At 45.6% G+C, this 23318-nt stretch overlaps 1 protein-coding gene across 11 annotated transcripts in view; it reads right to left on the bottom strand.

The window, feature by feature from the left end:
- Window positions 1-16720, bottom strand: part of RPAP1 (RNA polymerase II associated protein 1) — a 53816-nt gene extending 37096 nt beyond the window's left edge. For 5 of the 11 annotated variants that reach the window (XM_043548074.1, XM_043548077.1, XM_043548075.1 and 2 more), the window contains exons 1-7: window positions 16601-16720; window positions 9321-9559; window positions 8022-8170; window positions 7703-7795; window positions 5274-5460; window positions 4030-4215; window positions 534-731 (exon numbers count right to left, since the gene is read on the bottom strand). In XM_043548074.1, the coding sequence (XP_043404009.1) occupies window positions 534-731; window positions 4030-4215; window positions 5274-5460; window positions 7703-7795; window positions 8022-8170; window positions 9321-9510 (1003 nt within the window). In that variant the 5' untranslated portion in view covers window positions 9511-9559; window positions 16601-16720. The remainder of the gene's footprint in view (window positions 1-533; window positions 732-4029; window positions 4216-5273; window positions 5461-7702; window positions 7796-8021; window positions 8171-9320; window positions 9560-16600) is intronic. The other 6 variants (XM_037900440.2, XM_037900441.2, XM_037900442.2 and 3 more) reach the window with 3 other exon arrangements.
- Between the last annotated feature and the right edge of the window lie 6598 nt (window positions 16721-23318).

Genomic DNA, 23318 nt, shown 5'->3' with positions numbered 1-23318 from the left:
ATACCCATAGGTGTGTGGATTCCTTGCGACTGAACAGTGGTTGCTGACATCCCTGGACCGTGCTGCAAATGAATCAGCAGCAAAGGGCATCAGTCACTCCCCGATAAAGCAGCTATTCGTGAAGTGGCAGTGCCATTTAAAGAAAGCTATTCCAGCAGCAGCTGCCTCTGTTTCTTTCTGCCACACTTTGTCCTTTCCTTTCCTTTGCCTGCTCAGAAGATCAATGAGGCTCACCCTATAAAACGCATTTCCTCACAGTGCATCTCTGAATGAGTTATAGAGATTAATGGGTTCTTTCCATTTACAGGCCGCATTGTATAAAAAAGCACCCTTACAATGCACGGAGCTCAAATTAAAATAAGTGTTGTTGTTCCACTTGGACTCAAAATCTGATTTATTCAAAAACTTCTGACCAAAGGCTAATTTGGGTATTTAACAAATTGCTGAAGAATTCAGCACTGGAATGATTTAGAAAACAGACAATCTTGCCACAGAATTAGGTCTAGCATGCCACCAAGCACGAGTTTTGTCACCTGTGATTTCCATTCTTGTATCTTTTTCAGTCCGCACAGACTCCTCCATGCCTGACCCCCCTACAGAGAAATCCTTCACAGTCTCCTTTGCACCATGCTGTGATTCGGTCCCAGGTTCTGGAGGTCCAGGCTTCTCCCGTCTCTCCTGGCCTTCATCAACACCACGTCGTGACTTTAAGAAAGCAACTAAGCTGGGATCTGAAAGTAATGACAGACGAACAGAATAGTGAAACTGAGTCATCAAAATGCTTCTTGGTCCAGCTCCTACTATTTATGCTTTAATCTTTTTTACTCCAGTCCCAAATGCTCTTGGTGATCCTCTCTAAGGCACTTACTGCTTTAGGACCTCTTGATCCTGTAAGGTGGGGACAACTGGTTGTTAAAATGACAGGAAGGACCGATCTGATAAATGTCTTTCAAGGCAGAGAAAAGACCAAAAATTCTATTAATTCTCCCAGTTCACAAATATAAACAAAGTAATTTCCCCCTATATTACAAAAAAAGGCACATACAGGTCACACTATTCATTATGGAGAAAACTCTGCTCTCAAATCCACCTGGTAATCTCAGTTCTGACATTCTGCTCTCCCTATATATGGACTTCTCATTGACATCAATCTGATTTCCACATGAATAGGAAACACAGCACATAGTAAGAAGAATTATTCACATTTTATTGAACCACAACAAAGTTTCAGTTCAAGTTCTGGGTACAACTTGAGGGGAGTTCTCTTTATCTGAACTGAAATATCATCCCTAGTATCAGACATGGACTTCACATCCACAGAATCATAGGAATGAAAGGGGCCTCGAGAAGTCATCTAGTCCAGTCCCCTGTACTCATGGCAAGACTAAGTTTTGTCTAGACCATCCCTGACAGGTGTTTGTCTAACCTGCTCTTAAAAAACTCCTATGAACGGAGATTCCACAACCTCCCTAGGCAATTTATTCCAGTGCTTAACCACCTTGACAGCTGAGAATTTTTTCTTAATGTCCATCCTAAACCGCCCTGCTGCCATTTAAGCCCATTGCTTCTTGTCCTACCCTCAGAGGTTAAAGAAAACAATTTTTCTCCCTCTTCCTTGCAACAACCTTTTATGTACTTGAAAACTGTTATGTCCCTTCTCAGTCTTCTCTTCTCCACACTAAACAAATCCAATTTTTTCAATCTTCTCTCATAGGTCATGTTTTCTAGACCTTTAATCATTTTTGCTCTTCTTCTCTGGACTTTCTCCAATTTGTTCACATCTTTCCTGAAATATGGCACCCAGAAAGGGACATAACACTCAGGTTGAAGCCTACTCAGTGCAGAGTAAAGCAGAATTACTTCTCAAGTCTTGCTTACAACACCCATACTAATACATCCCAGAGTGATGTTTGCCCCCCCCCTTTTTTGTTTTGTTTTTTGCAACAGTGTTACACTGTTGACTCATATTTACCTTGTGATCCACTATGACTCCCAGATCCCTTTCCGCAGTACTCCTTCCTAGGCAGTCATTTTCCATTTTGTATGTGTGCAACTGATTGTTCCTTCCTAAGTGGAGTATTTTCCATTTGTCCTTATTGAATTTCATCCTATTTACTTCAGACCATTTCTCAAGATCATTTTGAATTTTAATCCTATCCTCCAAAGCACTTGCAACCCCTCCCAGCTTGGTATTGTCCACAAACTTTATAAGTGTACGCTCTATGCCATTATCTAAATCAGTGATGAAGACATTGAACAGAACCGAACCCAAGACTGATCCCTGTGGGGCCCCTCTTGATATGCCCTTCCAGCTTGATTGTGAACTACTGATAACTACTCTCTGGGAACGGTTTTTCCAAACAGTTATGCAATGACCTTATAGTAGCTCCATCTAGGTTGTATTTCCCTAGTTTGTTTATGAGAAGGTCATGCAAGACAGTATCAAAAGCCTTTCTAAAGTCAAGATATACCACATATAAACACTGGCAGCTCTCTTCATGATTTGAGGGGAAAGGGTGCTTGGAAGGGGAAGGTGTTTAGCGGGGAGAGAATATTCTTGTGACTAAAACACAGGTCAGAGTCAGGTGATCTGAGTTTTACCCCTAGCTCTGCCACTGACATCATATAATCTTGTGCCAAGCACATAACCTCTCTATATGAGAGATTCCACATCTGTCAAGTGGGGACAGTGAAAATTACATCCCTTGTGGCAGCATGGTGAGATTCAGTTCATTAAGTGTTTATCAAGTGCACAGAGATCCTCCAATAGACGGTAATAGAAGTGAAATGTTATTAGAGACAACAACAATCACACTGATTACTACTCGGAGAGAGGAGGTTCAAGGTATTAGGAAATTAACCCTGCAGGGGGTTATACTGTTAGATTAACATTGGCTTGTGGAAATTTCACTCTGGTAAATGTACTCCATGTTTTGAAATCAGTTTATAGAAAGGAACAGATGAAATTGGAACACAACAAGCTACCCTATGCCCCTGTTTGCCATAGCCTGTCCATGTCTCTCTCTCTCACACCCCACAATTCAAACTAAGCCTCCCTCAGCGAGGGATCCCACTGGATCAAACATTCTGTGTCGGGGCTGACAGTCTTAAAACACCCATTATTTCTATTAATGCAAGTAGAGTTGTGCTTTCCTGTACTTCACTGCGCAGAAAAAGGAAAAAGAGGTTTTATTAATCATTCTAGAGTTATATGTATAAATAATATTCCGAAGACACTGATTATGGCAATATAGAGACAGTCGTCAAAATCATGCTCTGCCTCAGCATAGTCTCTCTGGTGATAGAATCAATATAGTCCTGCTGCAAAGATCCCTACAATCTGAAGAGGCTATACAGTGCAGCTGGGCATGAAGCTTTACGATCTCCTCCACACCAAGGACACAGATGCTAACCTAGCTACTGGGCTGCAATAGCCCTCGCAGTGTCCCTATGCAGCCTGAGACCAGAGGGGAGGATTCTTTTCCTCCACTCCTTTGTGTCTGCCCAGCATCGGGCCACATACTCAGTCTGGAGCCTGGGCTTAGAATTTGCCTTCAGGTGAGCCATTATTCATAACACTTCACTATTTTGGGGGCATAAAATTCAACCCACAGATATGACCGGTTTCATTCCCTGAAGCCAGAGGACTGAAAGTCTGGGTAATTTTACCCTGCTTGGCATAAACGTAGATACTACAGGTATTTTTATTCCCAAAAAAATGTGAAATGCTTTTTGAAATTTATTAAGTCTTCTGCCTCACTAATACTCTGTGGGGGCAAGTTCCACAGTGCAGAAAGAAAGGTTTCCTTTTATATTAATCTTGTTAAAAGCGATAGAAATAAAGACTCATTTCATCTCAGGGGTTCGGACAGTGCAGCTCTCTGAATTAAGGGTGCCCCCAAGATTCTGGCTGCAACTGCTTTACTCCATCCCTTTGTGGCCTATCCAGTACACTCTACATCTTCTTCACCCTCCTCCAGCCTGGAATAAGCAGCAAGGTGTTCATGTGCAGGATACTGGGGTTCATACCCAGCTGAACCAGCAGCCTCCTCTGCTCCTGTAGGATCTCCTCCTGGGTCATGGAGTGCAACTTCTGTAGGTTCTCCTCATGGATAGCCAGAGCTTCCCGCTCACTCTCCAAGCTTCCAAGACCCTCTCCGGTTATGATATGAGGTCGCTGAGTGCTCACACCATCATCAGGTTTGCCTAGAAGATCCAGCCACAGAAGTCATTAGTGAGTCAAGTGTCTACAGCATTATTAATTCATCCAAATCTGAACAGATCAAAAACATGCCACTGCACAGAAATCAATTACTCGCCAGTTTTTTCAGATAAAAACAGTACTTAGCAATGGATTACTATCCAAGATAACAGTGAATATAACCTATTCCAGTTTTCGCAGCCACTGTTACCTGCCCTTTAGGTTCCTGCTCCAGGTTTAATGTTAGCCCTCTGCTAAGCCCTGGTACACCACCACTGCCCCCATCCTGTCCATGTTTGCAATCTCCAACACTCACACAGCTCTCATGATTGTAAAAGATGGAGCACTACCCATACCACACTGCAGATTACAGCACACATAAACAAACAGCATGTGAATGACATTAACAGGTGAAAGTCTGCTAAACAGACATTTGCCTTGACAGGTTGGGGACTGCTAATCTACTGATTTTCTTCTCCTTGATTGTCAGAGCTCTAAGTATGCAGAAGGATCATGCCCTGAGCAAACCCCAGCTCTCTATCTGCCAATCTAACACCCTTCTTAAAGAAAGGGTTAAATGGAATGAGCCTAACAGTGCTGTAAAATTCTCATTTTATCAGATAGTGACTTCAATCCTTCAACTGGTCCATGGTCCACCCCACAAGGACATGGTCTCAATGATTCAATTCTTTTTGTCTGGAACAACAACACATTCCATCTGCTGCATGCAATACCAGAGCATCCCTAATACTGTAAACTGGAAATCCTGCAGGCATTGGACCGCTCTTCAAACAGTTTTAAGTAATATCTCTGTAACAGTACCAAACATGTTTTGTACTGTCTCCACAGCAGCTGAAAGCCTTGTGTGTTGAGCATTTGAGGCGTGAGGGGGGAGAGATGGAGAGGAGCCAAATATGGGCAGAACGGCCTATCAGAAGAAACCCTAGGCTTCCCATCAATACAGCTGACCATCTGACATTTAACATTAGACACACAGAAGAACAACCCAATCTACATTAGTGGCAGCCATTTCAGTATGACAGTTGAGACAGACAGAGGCTTCATGACTCACCATCCTTAGTGCTGTGGAGTGGCTCCTCCTCTGCTGATCCAGGGGAACACATGGCACCTGGAACTGCTAATCTTCCATGGGTATGCCTAGTCTCAACAGCAGGTGGAGCTGTCACGGCCTCCTCAGCTGCTCTCTTAGCAGCTATCTTCTGTGCAAAGATACTTTTTCTTCCAGATTCCACCTTCACCTGTAGGAAGATAAATTCCCAGATCAACACTACCTCTTCTCCAGACGTCCCCACCCTCATATCGCAGACAACCGTCTATACGCTCTACAAAAGTGTTTCCAAAACAAGGAGTTTGGAACAGGACATTTATGAGGGAAATAAATACCAGTGTCTCCCCTCTCTCCTGCACATGCATGACAGTTTTCTACTGTATTGTTTGAAGGTAGAACAGAAGGAGAAAAATAATTGCCCTCATTGTTTGCTCGTTAGAAACAACTGGGTTTAATTATAGGTGATTTCTGGCAAGTCAGAACGCAGATACACCTCAATATCAATGAGCACAACAGCTCACCATCTCCGGTTAATCTGAAACCCTGTTTATCTGAGTGCTTTGCATTTTTGAGGATAAGTGGGGGTTGTGCTGTAGTCACCACATGCTTGGAACAGGCTTCTTACAAGATTATTGGCCTGCAGTGAGGTGAGAAGATTTACACAGTAATAAGTGGGAGAGTGATGCTAAAATAATCCTGGCTAAATTAATGCGCTGCTTGTGCTAAGGAAGGCAAGGCTCTGTATTCCCATCAATATATAGGGAATCCATGCACACTAACGAAACAGGACTCCTGCACTTTTCTTGCTCAGCGATGGGAGAAGAGTGCCTAAAAAATGAGAGCCTATTAAAATAAAACCCTAAGAAGTTGCTTCCATATGCTTACATATTTATAATAACGAACTTGGCGGTTTAACAGAAGCTACTTCTTTTTAATAGTCTTCCTTCTAAAAAGCCATCTCTTCAGATGCACCAGCACATCTATCTTGTGTCACCGCCCCAGAAACTGGATTCCGCTCTCGCTCAGTTTTGTTTTCTTAGCCTGCACCTCCTGTTACTGCAAAACTAGGTTGACAGAAGCTACTGCGTCTGATTCTAGCTTCTCTAGCAGATTTCAGGCCAAACAAAATCAAAACTCACAAAGCTGCACAACAACACAACCACTAACCCAGGAACCTATACTTGCAACAAAGCCCGTTGCCAACCGTGTCCACATATCTATTCAGGGGACACCATCATAGGGCCTAATCACATCAGCTACACTATCAGAGGCTCGTTCACCTGCACATCTACCAATGTGATATGTGCCACCAATGCCCCTCTGCCATGCACATTGGCCAAACCGGACAGTCTCTACGTAAAAGAATAAATGGACACAAATCAGACGTCAAGAATTATAACATTCAAAAACCAGCCGGAGAACACTTCAATCTCTCTGGTCACTCGATTACAGACCTAAAAGTTGCAATTCTTCAACAAAAAAACTTCAAAAACAGACTCCAACGAGAGACTGCTGAATTGGAATTAATTTGCAAACTGGATACAATTAACTTAGGCTTGAATAGAGACTGGGAGTGGATGGGTCATTACACAAAGTAAAACTATTTCCCCATGTTTATTCCCCACCCCCTCACTGTTCCTCAGACGTTCTTGTCAACTGCTGGAAATGGCCCACCTTGATTATCACTACAAAAGGTTCCCCTCCCCCCAGCTGGTAATAGCTCATCTTAAGTGATCACTATCGTTACAGTGTGTATGGTAACACCCACTGTTTAATGTTCTCTATGTATATAAATCTCCCCACTGTATTTTCCACTGAATGCATCCGATGAAGTGAGCTGTAGCTCACGAAAGCTTATGCTCAAATAAATTTGCTAGTCTCTAAGGTGCCACAAGTACTCCTTTTCTTTTTGCGAATACAGACTAACACGGCTGCTACTCTAAAACCTGCAACAGATACCAATGAAAATGAACTCACAAGAGGGTTTGTGAAGAAGTGCCACCCTCATGGGAATTAGTATAAATCCTATTGTTAAAGTCTTTCATTATTTATTAATAGAGTATGGTGTTTTCTCTAGTTAAAAAACAAAAACAAAACAGGCCATGTACACAGTGAGACCTGGATTCTCCATGCTTCCTCAGCATACAGCTCTGAAGTGACCTCTCTCTTTCTAGATTAGGGGAATTCAATCTCATTTAGTTGTGGGATACAAGGCAACCCCTGACTCTGATTTGTCAGGACAGCTCTTTCTTTTGATGAGGAGGAAATTCCGTAGATATGCGAGTTAGCTCCTGATCTCCAGCATGCTGAGCTGCCTGCTTATAGCACTGAGAAGCACCAATACCGTTGCCAGGCATTCTGCTCTACGGTGAGAAATTCTGGTAGTTAAAGGAGAAAGTGAGGGAAGACTTGGATGAAGCTGCATTTCTGACCTCATTTTTTATTTCAGACCGGTGAAACGCTCTGGGAAACGGGTCTCCAGTGGGCACTGGCATGGTCACAGCTGCCGTGCTCGTGTCTCGTTCCTAAAGACAGGAGAAACAGAAGGAACTAAACAAACTACTTCTTGCATGTGCAAACACAAACTGTTCGCTCTTCTCAGTGTGCTCCAGGATACTGCAGTGCCACAGCTACTGGATTCACCACACTCTAGGAGAGCCAGGGCTTCCTCCCATTTGATAACACTCCCTCCCCCCTTCCCTAGTGCTCTATTCACAGCAACCTGACACACTATTACAACACACAACGCACAATGATTTTGCTGAAGACTGCCGTGATGTGTCGATCCTGACACTCCAATCTCTCCTCTGGATCCTCATCATTAAAGCAGACACAGGCATTTTTGAACTTGGACTTCTTTGGAGGTGCTGGAGTTAGGGCCGGGAGCACATCAGGAAAGTCTGAAGAGGAAAAAAAAAATAACAAAAGAACCCCAATACACATTCCATGAGGTTATTTATGATGCACGGAGTTACTCATATCTTCAAGGGGCTAGATATGTACTAAGGAATCTTGCTCTGGTATTTTAAGGTGCCTATTACCTTGGCAAGAATTGAGCATGATGAAGAAGCAAACTGAGAATTCTCAACTTCTCTGGGAAGCAGAGAGTTTGAACTTATGTATTCAAGGATTTTATTGCTGATTTCTTTACAGGCATCACTTCTGGGGAAAGGTTTTAAAGAGTTGTGGGCACAGGGAAGAGCACTGAGTTCAAGATTGCGGGTCACAAGGGAAAGCTATAGGTACAAGGGCAATACACAGAAATGCTAAGGCGACATACTGAAACAGAGAGGAAGCACTGTTCTGCAGTTAGAGCACAGGCTGAGGATTCCAGAGACCAAGCTTCTAGGCCCAACTCTGCCAATGACTCACTCCTGGACCTTGAACAAGTCAATGCCTCAGTCTCTCCATCTGTAAAAGTGGGAACAATATTTCCCTACCTCACCAATGGCTGTGAGGTTTAAATCACTGATGTTATAAAAGCACCTTGAACTTAGATGATCAAAGGTTCTATAGAACTGGTTATAGTTATCAGTGCAGTGGCAGGCTGATGGATGTTAGAGGAAGGAATGTATAGCACACTAAAAAAGCTGGATGCTGGCAGGACTGTGTGGAGAATTAAACAGAGGTGCTGAGGAGAGAGTCTAAATGCCGAGTAAAACAGCTGGTCCTATGCATATGAGACAGCTGAGATAGCTACTTCAAATACAAGTCCAAGCAAATGGGATATTGCAGGGAGAATGGATATATGATGCCAGGATTGCACTTGAGGCAGACGTGTGTTGCAGGGATAACTCTGATGGACGCTGAGGGAGGACAGGTGCAAGCAAAAGCACAGGTCATAAGAGGAGCACTTTACCCTAGATAAAGGAGTAAGGATGAATAATGTCACAAGCAGGATACAAATGCAGGGGAAAAGCAGATGGATGTTGAGGGCAAGGAGGTAGAAGACATAAAGCATACAAGTGCTGAGGTGGGGGTGATTACCAAAAGATAAAGGGGGAAGATGTCCATATTAACATAAAATAAGGACACCCCAAAGAAACTTACCTTCTAGTATCACCACATCCCTGCTGTCCTGCAGTGGGGGTCTCTCCTCATCTCCACTGCCACCAGCTCCTCGCCTCTTGTCTGCTTTCTTCACGACCTTCACTGCCGGGGAAGCTCTTGCTGCCAGGAACTGGTTCTGAAATCGCAGCAGATCTGCCTCAGACTCTCCAGGCTTTGGCCTTGACAACATCCTGCTTCCTCACTTTTGCTGCTTGCCCTAGAGCTGTGTGTCAGGGTACCTGGCGCACACACAGGAAACAAATTAGAGACTTGGATTCTGGGGAGAAACCCCCTAAACACTTCATTCTGATACACACAGCTCTCCCACACTCTTACTGCAATACCCCACCCTCTTGAATCACCCCAAACACTGTTCTTCCTATTAATGGCGCAAATGAACTGTTACCTTGTCTTCACTACCAGTCAATGCACCACCAGACAAGCAGACACCTGCTCTGCCAGATATTTGTGAGCAAAACACCATCAGTCCAACAGGCACTGCTCTTTTCAAGATATTTAAAAACAAACTTTGCATGCAGCCTTTAATTGCGTGAGGCTGTTAGTGTGAGGCCCACAGTGGTGTAGTTGGATTTATCCTACTTTCAGCACCAAAATTAGTGCAAGGTCACTCAGAAGGTGCAAACAAACATAAAATCCCCTCTTTGGAATCAATCATCTCTCTCCACGCATCTAGCCTCCTCTCAGAATCTTACCATTCTCTGTCCACCTTTGGTGCAAGAGCCATCTCCTCTGCAGCTCCTGAAAACTGGAAAAGCTTTCCTATATCTTCCTGCCTCTTTCACTCTCCATCTTACTCAAATCTCACCTGACAAGTGATTTCTCCCTTGATTATTCCTCTTAATTTTGCCCTCCCTCTCTCATTGGTCTTCTGCCTGGGATTTAATGTTTGAGAAAAAGGATACTACACAAAATAACTCAACTCTAGATTTACAATCTAAATAATCTATATTTGAAATATTTGAATCACCTGTATTGAATTTATTGGAAGGAAATAGCTGGAATAGGGGACATAGTTCACCCCGGTATAACACCATTGACTTCAATGGCATTAGCCTAGGGATAGATCCATCCTATTCTCTCACTGTTCTTTATCCGAAGACCCATATAAATGCAGCCATTATGGGGGGGAGGGGTAAAAACTCTCTATTTTGAAAAAAGACGGGAAGTTAGCCACTTGAATCTAAACATTTTTGCCTATCTTTAGGCACCTAATAAAGTAGATTTTCAGAGGTGCTGAGGACCGACAGATCCCATTAACTTCAATGGTAGTTGTGAGTGCTCGGCACCTCTGACTCTCAGACCCCTTTGTCTGACGCCTAAAGGAGAATTTAGGTGCCAAATTTTAGACACCCAAGTTTGAATATAATGGCCTAATGCTTGTGACAGTTGCCAACTCAACAATCATAGAGTGGTATCCTCTATTTTTGCCAAGACCAGGTACAGCATAGGCAAATGCAGGATGAACTTCCCTACACTACCCTGCCAACACAACCACCTCTAGGAGCCAGAGGGAAATTCCTTGGCTTCTCCTCTACAACTGCCAGCAAAGGTCCCACGAGTGGCTGCTGGTAGGTTTTTGGGGCTCTGGAATGAGGCTGCCCTATATTAGGCAATAGGGAGGTAACACTGTGCTATGTTCTTTGTAAACTCAAGAGAGCATGATTTTATATCCCAAATCAGCACGTATTGGTGCTGGATTGCCTTTAAAGGGAGAAGGCAGAATGCTGCCTTACAATCTGGCTTCCTTCCAACAATACTGCAACACCTGTGACTTATTTAGACACTTCTTCCCTCTTCACTTCACGACACAAGCACACTTGCTTGTAGTTTATTTATGGAGCTCTCTGCCTCAGCAAGGGCTGCAAAAATCTCATTTTGATTGATTGGTTCCCCCTATGATATGCATAAGCAGCATCACATGAGAGCAGAAACCATGTGCTTCATGCTCTACCATAATGGACTTCAAAGACCATCTGAGCCCAAATTATGATGGTGCTGGAATATCAGAAACAAATCGGCTAGAATCAAAATGCGTTGCAGATGCCCTTCAAATAAATCCCTCACCAATTCCTCCATCCTTGCCCTGCCTTCAACACCCAGATTTACACAAGCCTACCTGGGTACTTTGTGCATTACTCACACCATCTGAAAATAAATGGGGCCAAATAGGCACTTTAGAACAGTCCAGAGAGAAACATCAGACACTGCGGGGTGAAAGCCAGCCACAGAAGACATTGAAAAAGAGAGAGGGGTTTTTGGAACAAGTGAAAGCCACTCCTGTCAGCATGGGTGTAACTACCACCTCTTGGAGCGATGAGTTACAACATAACATCAGAGTTATAGTGTGGATGGGAATTTAACCTTGTTCTGGAACCAGGCTTAAGCCTTGAACACGCACATTCCCGATTCCATTCATGTTGTAACTGGGTCAAGAGACAGACATGTTGTAACCAGCTTCCCCAGTTTTGTGCATTTATAAGTGTGGATGAGTCAGAAATGGTTTAAATACATTTGATGCTAGCAGGTGGGCAGGAGTAGTTGACTAGCATGCGCAGGATTATTTTTTCCCCAATACCTTCATTCTGGACGAGGGATGGGCAAACTTTTTGGCCCGAGAGTCACAACTGGGAATAGAAATTGTATGGTGGACCATGAATGCTCATAAAATTGGGGTTGGGGTGTAGGAGGGGGTGAGGGCTCTGGTTGGGGGTGCAGGCTCAGGGGTGGGGACAGAAATGAGGAGTTCAGGGTGCGGGAGGGGGATCAGTGCTGGGGCAGGGGGTTGGGGCACCGGGGGGGGGGGGGGCGGGGTCCGGCTGGGGGTGCAGGCTCTGGGATGGGGATGAGGGTTTGGGGTGCAGGAAGGTGCTCCAGGCTGGGACCGAGGGGTTTGGAGGGCAGGAGGGGGATCAGTGCTGGGGCAGGGGGTTGGGGCATGGTGGGGGGGTTGGCTCAGGGATGCAGGCTCTGGGCAGCGCTTACCTCAACCAGCTCCCGGAAGCAGCAGCATGTCCCTCCTCCAGCTCCTACGCAGAGGCACGGCCAGGCAGCTCTGCTGCGCGCTGCCCTGTCCACAGGCGCCGCCCCTGCAGCTCCCGTTGGCCGTGGTTCCCAGCCAATAGGAGCTGCAGGGGTGGCGCTTGGGGCAGGGGCAACGTGCGGAGCAGAACCTCCTGGCTTTCCCTATGCGTAGGAGCTGGAGGAGGGACATACCGCTGCTTCCAGGAGCCGAGCAGAGCAGCCCCCAACCCTGCTCCATGGCTGGAGCGCCGGAGTGGGGCAAGCCCCAGACCCCGCTCTCCAGCAGGAGCTCGAGGGCTGGATTAAAATGGCTGGCGGGCCGGATGTGTTTGCCGACCCCTGTTCTAGACCATTCACCAGACTACCAATGGGAAGACTGCTGTACAATTTGGCTTGCACAGCTGTCAGAAAGTAAGAAAGCCCTTCTCACAGCTGTCAGAAAAAGCATGCTAGAACATCACCAGCAATAACCATATTGCTGCTAGTGGAGCTCTGAACCTAGTGCAGCAGCAGGGCCTTAAAGACTGGTCCCAATCGCCTTGCAACTCAGGCCTCCATCTGCACTACAAGAAGAACCTTAATACACAGGTATCTGCCACACTGAGGGGTGTCCATATATAAAAAAATTTATTATAATTATTTTTGGTAAAACACCCACCAATGCTGCGGATAGAAAGTAATGGTCTATAAAAATCCTGGAGACCAGTGTTTTCTACTAGATGTGAGAGAGGGGGATGGGAACAGGTGTAGGAGATCAACCATATTTTGTTACAGGTGTTGAACTCAGTCAACCCTGTCTCTTCTGTTAGGATCGCCAAGCATGTGAGTGGGGAGGAGGGCTAGTCGAAGCCATATTTGTCACCAAAAGTAGATACATGTATCTTTGCTGTAGATGATGAGTAGGACCCTACCAATTTCACAGCCCTGAAAAAGGTGTCATTGACCATGAAAAAACCCTTCCCTGTGAAATCTGATCCTAGCTGCAAGTCCCCACCAGGCTGGGGGGAGGAAGAGGGGGGGCGGGGAACAGGACTTGTCCTTCCCTTGCACAACCCGTCTCAGAGAGAGACCAGACCCATCTCCAAGTGCCTCTCTCCGCTGCAGGAAGCTCTGGTAGAGGCTTGTTGACATGGGTCCAATCTCCCAATGATGCTGGAAGCACCCCAACCAGGGGGCTCCTAGCTGTGAGTCCCTGCTGGGACAGGACTTGTCCTTCCTTTGCATGACATCTCTGGGGGTAGGGAAGATCAGACCCACCTGCAGGTGCCTCCTCTGCTGCAGGAAGCTGTGGGGCTGGGCAGCAGCCCCAGAGGTTCCTGCAGCTGGAGGAGGCTTGTGATTTTCCCCTGCTGCTGGGGGAGCTCCTAGCTGCAAATCCCCACTACCAGAAAAGGTACAACACCCCTGAAATTTCAGATGTAAACATCTGAAAACATGAAACTGACCAATTTTAAAATCCTCTGACCATAAAATTGATCAAAATGGACAGTGAATTTGGTAGGGCCCTAATGATGAGGCAATATTTACTATTACAATGGTAAATGGGTATGTTTCTAAGAGTTGCAAAGCTTCCCCAAATCAGCATTAAAGTCTGTTAAGTGAGCAGGTCCATCTGTTGCTCTTCTCACTGGATACAAAACAATTGAAAGTTGTTGATTTGGGAGGTTTTTGTTTAGCATACAACTTCATTACTGGAGCATCCCATACTTAGAAAATTTCTTCCAGCAACTCCTAAATTCACCTCCCAATTATTGTGATGGGTACTGAGTCAGTTTAAGACATCTGCCTGAAAATATTGCGCTGATTTAATGTGAGCCACTCCCACAGTGATTTCTGATTAGGAGCCAGATGAACTGTGCTTATACTGGAGGAGCGTGAACAGAAGGAAAACTATAAGCCGCCTGTAAGTGGCAAGACAGCAGCTCTGACCTAGATGTGACTAATAAATGAGGAAGGGCACCCCATACAGGAGTGTAGGAAAATTCCTCTCTGACTGTGAGGAGTCTCTGAACCCCAAGATCTCTTATTTTCCCCATCCCCAACATGACTTTGTTAACTCCTTTCAATGGAGATTACCAGTTTAGTCACCAAAGTGGACCAGAAGGGACTTGCCCCTCAATCACAGCTCCTAAATCAGACAACGGGATCACTATAGAGCAACATAAGGTGCTTCCTCCAGCCAGAGGCTGAGCACACTCTCCCCACAACACCTCCAGCCCTGTCCTGCTGGCCTTCAAGTGGGGGAGTGAATGGAGAAAGGCAGAGAACTGCACTCAAGCAGGCCTCCCTCATGGCAGTGCAGAGATCAAGGAAGGCCACAGCCTTAGTGCTCTAAATCAATGTCAATGAAAGACTAACTGAGCTATTTATCTGTCTACTAGACCAATGTGTACTATGTTGTTCTGCCCCTCATGAAAGTCTTTTTTCATCCTAGAGACTGTGACAACTCTGTGACAAAAAAAACCTACAACAGCTCTAGGATGGGGGGTGGTAATTGTAGCCTCTAATCAACAATATAGCCAAATATCCTGGGCTATAACCAGTCTAACCCTGGAAGAGGACCTGCTGAATGGGCTACCTGCAGAAGAAAAAAACAAGGCGTATATGGTCACAGAATATTTATTACCTGCATTTGGACCAGGTAACAGCGAGTGCCTTAGGAAAAATTAATGCCCCTACACTATCAGTTGGATCTTTGGGGTAAGGGAAACCTCAAGAGTTACTGCAGAGGGCCAAATGTTAAAATAAAGGAAGAGATCTGCTGTTAATAGATTACATTAGAATAAACTAGAGTACTCAGCAGTTTTTTCAGAGTACACAACACTGATGGGGTCTTGGTATACAACTCATTCTACGTGAGGCTTTTGAGACAGATTATAAAAATAGGCTTAAGTTAGAACCTATAGAAGTAAATGGCTCTTGGTCTGAAAAATAATTTGTCAGAATAACTCTCACATAGGTTAGTTATGATTATATAGTGATATTCACCATATGGTCAAATGTATTGCTACTGCATGTGCTGGAGGTTGCTGCTGGTTGGAGGAAGGGGGTGGTTAATGGTTTGTTGTGCTTTCAAAACATTGTCCGTGGCACCAAAAATTTAGGATAAGTGCCTGTTTTTCAACTATTTGTTGTAAATTTAAACATACATAACATTCCAACATACGTTCATAAGCCAAGGCAAAACTGATGTCCTAGCAAGCTTTATTTCTCACATTTGTGACTACATGTCCCTTTTAGGTCAACATATGTTCAAGACAGTAGCTGAGGATATGTCTTCACTGTAACTAGATACCCACTGCGGGCCTACGCCAGCTGACTCAGGCTCAGCCTAAGGAGCTGTTAATCTGTGGTATGGGCTCAAGCCCAAACTCTGGGACCCTCAGCCCTGGCAGGGTCCTATAGGTTGGGCTCCAGCCTGAGCCCAGACTTCTACACCACAATTAAACAGCTCCTTAGCCAGAACCCCCACAAGCTTGAGTCAGCTGGCAGGGGACCAGCTATGGGTTTTTAATTGCAGTGTAGACATACCCTAAGCAACTCTAATTCCTCAGTAAGAGCAGAAAATGCCTATATAATCTCCACTAGCACTTTTATGTCCCTCAAAGGGTCCCCAGGTGGGGGGTTAGAATTTTTCCTTCCCTTTGCATTTCACCTCCAATTTATCTCTGAATGGATAACCCTAATTCTCAGGCTTTTGCCGGCTTTCACCCACCACACTCCTGCCACACAATTACTGCGACCCGCTGTGTTTCTGGGTGGTTGCTAAGTGAGCTGTAGCTCACGAAAGCTTATGCTCAAATAAATTGGTTAGTCTCTAAGGTGCCACAAGTCCTCCTGTTCTTTTAGGCACGGGTGTGTGTGTCTCCGGGTGGGGGGCGGCGGGGAGGGCTGGCCCCTGGCTGCGATCTGCTGGGGGGCAGGGAAGTAAGGAAATGGACACCCGGCTCCGGAATAAGCCAAGGGGGTTTGCTAGCAGGGAACGAAGCGAAACTTTCCGTCTCTGTCTGACACGCGCTTCCCGGGCGCAGTGCGGACGGACGGACGGACACACATACACCCCCGAGGGGGGTTTTACTGCTGCCCACACACCAGTGGCCCAGGGCGAGGGCGGATCCGAGCCGCCTGAGGAGAGGGAGACCTGTCCCTGCTGCTTGTCCCCACTCAGCCCCGTCCCCGCCACCCCGAGGGGAACAGCCCGGGACAAGCCCCTGCCCCAGCCACCGGCGGACACTGACCTGCGCATGTGGGCCGCCCCCGCCATCCCGCCGCACTTCCGCCCCGCAGAGGTCGTCACTTCCGCCCCGCCCCGCGGCCTTTCACCCCGGGCCAGAGCCGTTTCCAAAGCTCTTGTCTCCGCCCACCGCCGCCATGTTGGAGCCGTGGGAGAAGAACAGCCCCGCGCAGGGCGGTGGCTCACGTGGGCCGATGTAGCTCTGGGGTCTGAACGTGTGACGCAAGCGGCGTATGTCTCCGGGAGTCCCGCCTCCCTGACGCATGGCTGTCAGTCACCGCCCGCTCGGGAGCTGCAGCCTGCGCCCACCAGGGAGACTCGCACGTGGCTAGGCCCCTCCTTCCCCCACCCCGACAGCGTGTCCCTGCCGGCTGGGCCCTGCCTCGCGCCTGTACCCCGCAGCGCGTGCCTGGCTCCTTCCACTGCCCCGCGCGAGCCCAGCACGGCCATTCCCCGCCCAGAGCCCGCTTGGCTGCTGTGCGGGGAGGTCTTCGCGCTCCCAGGGGGCCAGAGCCCCGCTCACAGAGGAAGGGAGGAGACACCCACTGTGGCCCTCCAGCCAGCCTGCAAACCCCTAGGGAGGTGCTTAACTTCCCGCGCGTGGGATTTTAGCCGGCCTGCTCCCCTGCCTAAAGTTAAGCCTGTGCATGAATCTGTAAACATTGGGAGCCGAGGCATGGGCAGTAAAGAGGACTGAATTCCGCCTTGCAATGTGTAGGATTTGCAGTAGGTCGTGGCAAGGAATATTAATTTAAGATTATTTCCTAGGTACGCCCCTGAAGAGCTACCAAGTCTCCTGCTTCTCCCAGTAGACAGCTGCTTTTTGGCGTAGCACACTAGCTACTGCCAAAAACCATCCAACGTGCTAGTGCTGGCCTGCAGGTTCCCTGAGAGACCCTGGCGCTAAAAATCGACGCGACTCACATATTTCCCTGAATCCTCTCATGATGTAGCTTGCCCCAAGTCCGGTTCCCGGTATTCAAGACATGAATTTTAAGGACAGAGAGTTTTAATACTTGTGCTTGGATTTATGTAAATACTTTTAGAATTATGCAAATTTACAATCTTGCTTTTTATGTTGTTGTTATAAGGTGTTTGCAGGTGGGAGACTGGAAACGCTAGAGGAGAAAAGGTGTCTATAGCAACAGGAGTGTAACTGACTATTTGTAGAACGTCCATTGCTTTTTGCAGGGGTGTTGTAGCGTTGTAGCTGTGTTGATCCCAGGATATTAGAGAAGGTAAGTGAGGTAATATCTTTTATTAGACCAATTTCTGTTGATGAGAGAGTAAATAAATAAAAATGGAAAAGCTGTTGTTACTTACAGAAAAGGAGTAACTGCCATTAGAGCTGAGGCTTATTCAGCTGTCATCTTTTTCCACTTTGTAGATGTATTGTGTGGGGGTGGGATTATAAATGCCAAAGGATTTAGATCAGGGATGCCCATACTGTGGCATCCTAATTTGCTCCTCATAGCTACCCTGACCCTCCAGGGTCTGAACCAAGTTGATTGTTAAAATCCTGCAGACATTCTTTTCTTCATCTCGTAAAGAAGGATAAAAAGTAAAAGCAAATATTGGATGTGTGTGTTTATCAATTACTAAAACATGTAAATCTATATGCAAATTAGGACCAGCGTTGCAGATTTAGGATGCTTCCTGGCTTAAAACCTAGGTCATGATTAATTTAAAATGTCAAAAAGGGAGAAATTCAGTTGTACACCGAAAACACTTCACAGAGAACTTCTCTCTTTTCAGCTATTGAAGTCCTCCAACAGGCCATGCTGCTTCTAGGAATGGCAAAGTTAAGAACCCCTCCATTGTAGTTCTTTTAGGGTTTTTTGTTGTTGTTGTTTAAGTGAGTGTGGCCAGCACAGAAAATATCCTATAGTTACACAGTTCAACCCACCAGCGAGGTAGAGAGATCACAGGCACAATTCTGATCCAGACCCAATGATCTGATGCCCTTCTACTCCCTGCTTCTGGAACTAATGTTATCTGATTCAGGCCATCATGGCTGTTGGCCTTTGCATGTTGAGCAGTTAATACTACATCTAGTGTACTTAGGAGCTGCTATATTTTATCCCTCATGTTAGGAATGCCTAACTACGTGTGTGGGTTCCCAGGAAAGGAAACCCCAGAGACTTTGGAGCTCCTCTGATGCTGCCCTATTGGAGTGCAGCTCTTCTGCTGGCAGAGCAGTGCTTTGCCTTTGCTAAGGGAACTGAGAGAGTGAAAGATGATCCTAGTTCACAGAACTATGTTGCTTCTAGTATGGACATTGCAGCACAGGCTAGCCACATGAGTACAGACCGAGAGGGTTGGGCTGTTGCTTGTGCCATGGTGTTCACACTGCTAGTTTTAGTGTGCTAGCTTGAGCTCAGCTAGTGTATATCCATATACCAAAGCTGGGAGACATGCTCCCAGTTACACCCTGGGAAACTTAAGGCCTGATTCTGCACTGCATTGAAGCCTTTCCAGTTACACCAGCATAAAACTAAATGGACAATCAGGCTCTTACCTTTAGTTTGTAGTTCCCAGTTTCTGCTGTTCTGGGGATGTGGGACCAGATAAAGCATCTATATTTTGGGAGTGTGGGACATACAGATGGAGTTTGAAATAGTTATTTATGTTGCTTGGTATTGGACTTCTAGGGCCAAAATCTGTACCCATTGACTTCAATGGGTTTTGGATTATGCCCTAGTTTATTTGAAATAAGGAGGCTGCATTTTAGTTTGTTCTAAGGCTTTAATCTCTAGAATAGACTGGTCAAAGCATGACTAACAAATAATCTGCAGAGAGCAATACTACGCTGTAAGAGAGATGGACAAGGTGACGTAACAGGAATAAGTATTTCTCATCTCTGATTTATCTCAAATCTTCTGTACAAGTTCTGAGGTCTGCATAGTGTGACAGATACTGTAGGCATGAAATAGGAAAGTGTCCATAATACTTTTTGTCAGATAGGTGTAAAAAAAAATAAAATACTCAGTATTCAGTTATAAATTTTTCACAGAGGAGACAACTTCCCCTCAGAGCTGCCAGAGTTGTATGGATCTTCCCCCCCCCCTCATTTTTTATGATCAGTTTTAATAATACAGTCAAAGATACTATATAGTGTATGCTCTATCAATAAATCATGCCCATGCATCTTCATATTTGTCTTATAATTTATAAGTACCAACTTACTTGTGTGCATCTGTTAAATTATTCTGGCTAACAAAATGTCCCTAGTCCAGTTCCAGGAGTCATAAGAGGTGAACTGCAATGCTTTACTTAGAATTAAAGACATTGTATTAGACTTTATGGACTCCTTCCCCTCAGTGACAAACCTGGATAATCTTCATTCCTAGTTCTAGCCCACCAGAAGCCCCCAGTTTAACACCTTGTAGTAGAAGCTATTCATCTTCCGATCAAGGGATGGCCATGACAGTCTCTTCCTAAGAGCCATATGCTTCCCCTCCACCACGTGGCATGGAAGAAAGCAGAATGACAAAGATCTCTTGGAAATGGGCTTGGAGGATTGTATGAAGGGGAAGGCAGTGGGGATATACAATATGTCCACCAATAGTCTGTCGCAGAGCTGCAGCATGGTAAAAAGATGACAGGCTGCCTGAAAGGGTGCTGGCTAGGAGATACAGCCACAGTTAGGATGTTCTTCCTCCAAAAAGATGGAATGTATGCAGCACTAGTCAATCCTCTCCACTGTGGGGTCAATCCTGCAAGGGGCTAAGTGCCATCAATTCCCATTGAAGTCAGTAAGAACGAAGGCACTCAAGACTGCAGAGGAGTGCTCAGCACTTCACAGGAAAAGTGATAGATGAACCCCTTGGGAAGACTCAGAGCCCAGTCCAGCAAAGCACACAAGAATGAGTAGCCCCCATGAAGTCAAAAGGGACTACTCATATGCTTAAAGTTATGCACATTGTCTCACCACACTGGCACCTCCTACTGGCTGTTTCAGGAATTAGTTCTGGTCAGTAGGTATGTCCTCCAGTGGTAGTGGCTCTCCCATCCTCATCTCACTGCAGTTCCAGTCTCACTGCTTCTGGCTGTGTCACAATCCAGGTTCCCCCTTCCAGGGACTCCTACCACAACAGTCTAGCTGTTCCTCACAGCAACTTGGCAGTCTATAGCCTGGCCACTTCTTCAGCAGCAAGTGGGGGAAGAGAACCCAAGCCCACCCACTATTCTGGGTCCCAGCCCAGGGACCCTGTAAACAACAGCTTCCCACTGCCCCACCTTTCTTTTTCCACCAGTGTCAATTCCCTAGGCTACTTCCCCACAGCCCCAGCACCTTCGGCTCCTGCCTCTGGCTCCTTCACCCTCTTCCCAGGGCCTCAGGCCTGCAAGTCCTAGCAACCCTGTTCAGTCCAGTCCTCTCCTTTGGGCTTTCTGCAGCATAGTCACTTGGTCTGGCCTGCAGCTGCCTTTGATATAGGCCAGCTGGGCCCTGATTGGCTGCAGCCACTGCCCTAATTGGCTGTTTCCTTGCAGCCCTCAAGGGCCAGTGCAGGGCAGATGCCCCATTACACACGTCCATATGAGCACAGCTGGAGTCAGTGACAGTTTTGTTGCAAGTAGGACAAATTGAGAGGCAAGCAAAGCCAGTGTGCATGTCCATATATACCCAGAGATCCACCTGCAGAGTTCTGGATGGCTTTTCTTTTAGATCGCTAGCCTTCATGGGGATTTGAACCCAGGCCTACTGTACTAATCCCAACAGGTACACCTCATTGAACAGACTGTTGTGGATTTATAGGCCCATGTAAGCCAGGGATGTTTTCAGTAAAACCTCTACTTACTCACTTTAAAAAAAATTCATGGCCAAAGTGAATTCATGTAAACATATGAATGGGGATGTGTGGATTTTTTTTAAAACAATATTTGCTCATATCTAGCAATACATCTGCCTAGCAGTATGTTGGCTTCTGAGAATTAGTGTGGGATTTCCTCTTAGTTGTTTGTTTTATTGGATTCCTGTATATAATGTTATCAGGCTATGAGGACAGACTCTGAAATAATACAAGTCTTCAAAAACTACAGATAATATTTCTGGAGAAGTTGATATAATTTACTCTTAACAAACTAAGGTATCTTCATTGTCTCGTCACCATTCCCATCACAATCCCAAAATAACTCCCAGTTAGGAAAGAGTTTTCCTCCAAATATCAGTTTACAGCTGATACTCCTGAGGGCTGACTCCCTTTCAAAAGGGAAGGTGTAGTCAAAGTGGATTTACTTCTCTTATACTGTACATCATAAGTCAAACACTTGATTTGGAGAGAACTGTAGGTGAAATTCTACATTTGTACAGATAGCAAACACATCCTCATCAATACACAGAATGACTAAAGGAAAAATCTGTGAACTGACAGTTGAGTCACTTTTTTTACTGGCAACACACCCCAAAATACCATAATGAAATAGATGCTTCTAAATTTCATCCTCTTTTGCACAGGAGGTTGTCCCTCATTGCTACTGCCGTTGGACCTGTCTGCCAAAGTCTGAGTAATGTAACGGATGTATTTAAGTCTACTGTGGCAGATTTTAAAGAAATCCTGTCAAAGTGCCTAAGCCTGACATTTCACACAACTTAAAATAGTTTAATGCAGTGGGCTTGCTCCCTGTATCAAATTATTCTTGGGGATCTCCTGAAGAACTTTTTATTTTGGAGGTACCCCAGGATTCTTCCCATTCTCCTTTTGTTACTTTGTCTGCCACATCATAGCAATCCATTCTCCAGCTGATTAGGGTGATAGAGGTCTAAATGCTGCTCCCACCATAACCCATCATTGCTATTCAGAGTGTAAAACAGAGGGAGCGGCTTAAGAAGAGGTGAACACACACACATACAGTAAAATTGTATTGCCTTTGCAACACTGTCAGTGCAGAAAGCTCAGTAATGAATGTAGATCCCCTGTGTGACAGCTATATTGTATTGTGACTAGGATCAAGCCATCAGAAAGTATTTAATACTGTACAACTACACTAATGCTGTTAGATCTGGCAAGAGCCACTGACACTGCTGATCATGAAGGGCTGACTTAAGCGACCTCACAAAACTGACTGTGGAATCACACAAAATGGGCTTTGCTCAGTCATCTTTGAGAACTCAGAGGGTTGTGATGGGCAACTGTGTCTCCTCGTGTCTGCTCACCCACGTTGTCCCACAAGGCTCAAGCTGGTCTCCCCTCCTGTTTAATATATGTTAGTCCCCTTGGGGAAACCATGAGATGCTGTAGCCTCCTCCAGCAATACGCATGGTGATACGCATCTGTACTTCTTTTCTTCTTCATGTCAGCTGCACACAGTGCCATCACCCAGACCTCTAGGCCTAGAAGAGATAAGCAGTTGCATGAAAAAATAGCTGGCTAAAATGAAACCCAGGCAAGATGGAAGTGATGGTTGGAAGAGGGAGATTCCTTGAAATTGCCATTACTTTAAAGAGTGTTTACTCTCCTATCTGTTACACAGTCTTAGGATACTACTGTGTTCTTGGTTGCCCCTGGGATACCCAAACAGCAAGAGTAAATGCCCTTCTCCATCTTGCACTGGGTAGGTGGTGAAACCCTTTTTGGTAGATGCAAACCTAATCATGGTGATCTATATATTCATCACATCCAGACTGCACTATTGCCATGCACTATGCCTGGGGAGGAAAATGAAAGTCATAGGGAAGCTCCAGCTAGTCCAAAACACAGTAACTCATCTACCAGGCCACA

Source organism: Chelonia mydas, chromosome 6 (assembly GCF_015237465.2).
Source record: "Chelonia mydas isolate rCheMyd1 chromosome 6, rCheMyd1.pri.v2, whole genome shotgun sequence".
Lineage (NCBI taxonomy): Eukaryota > Metazoa > Chordata > Testudines > Cheloniidae > Chelonia > Chelonia mydas.
This window is presented reverse-complemented; position numbering and strand designations above follow the sequence as displayed.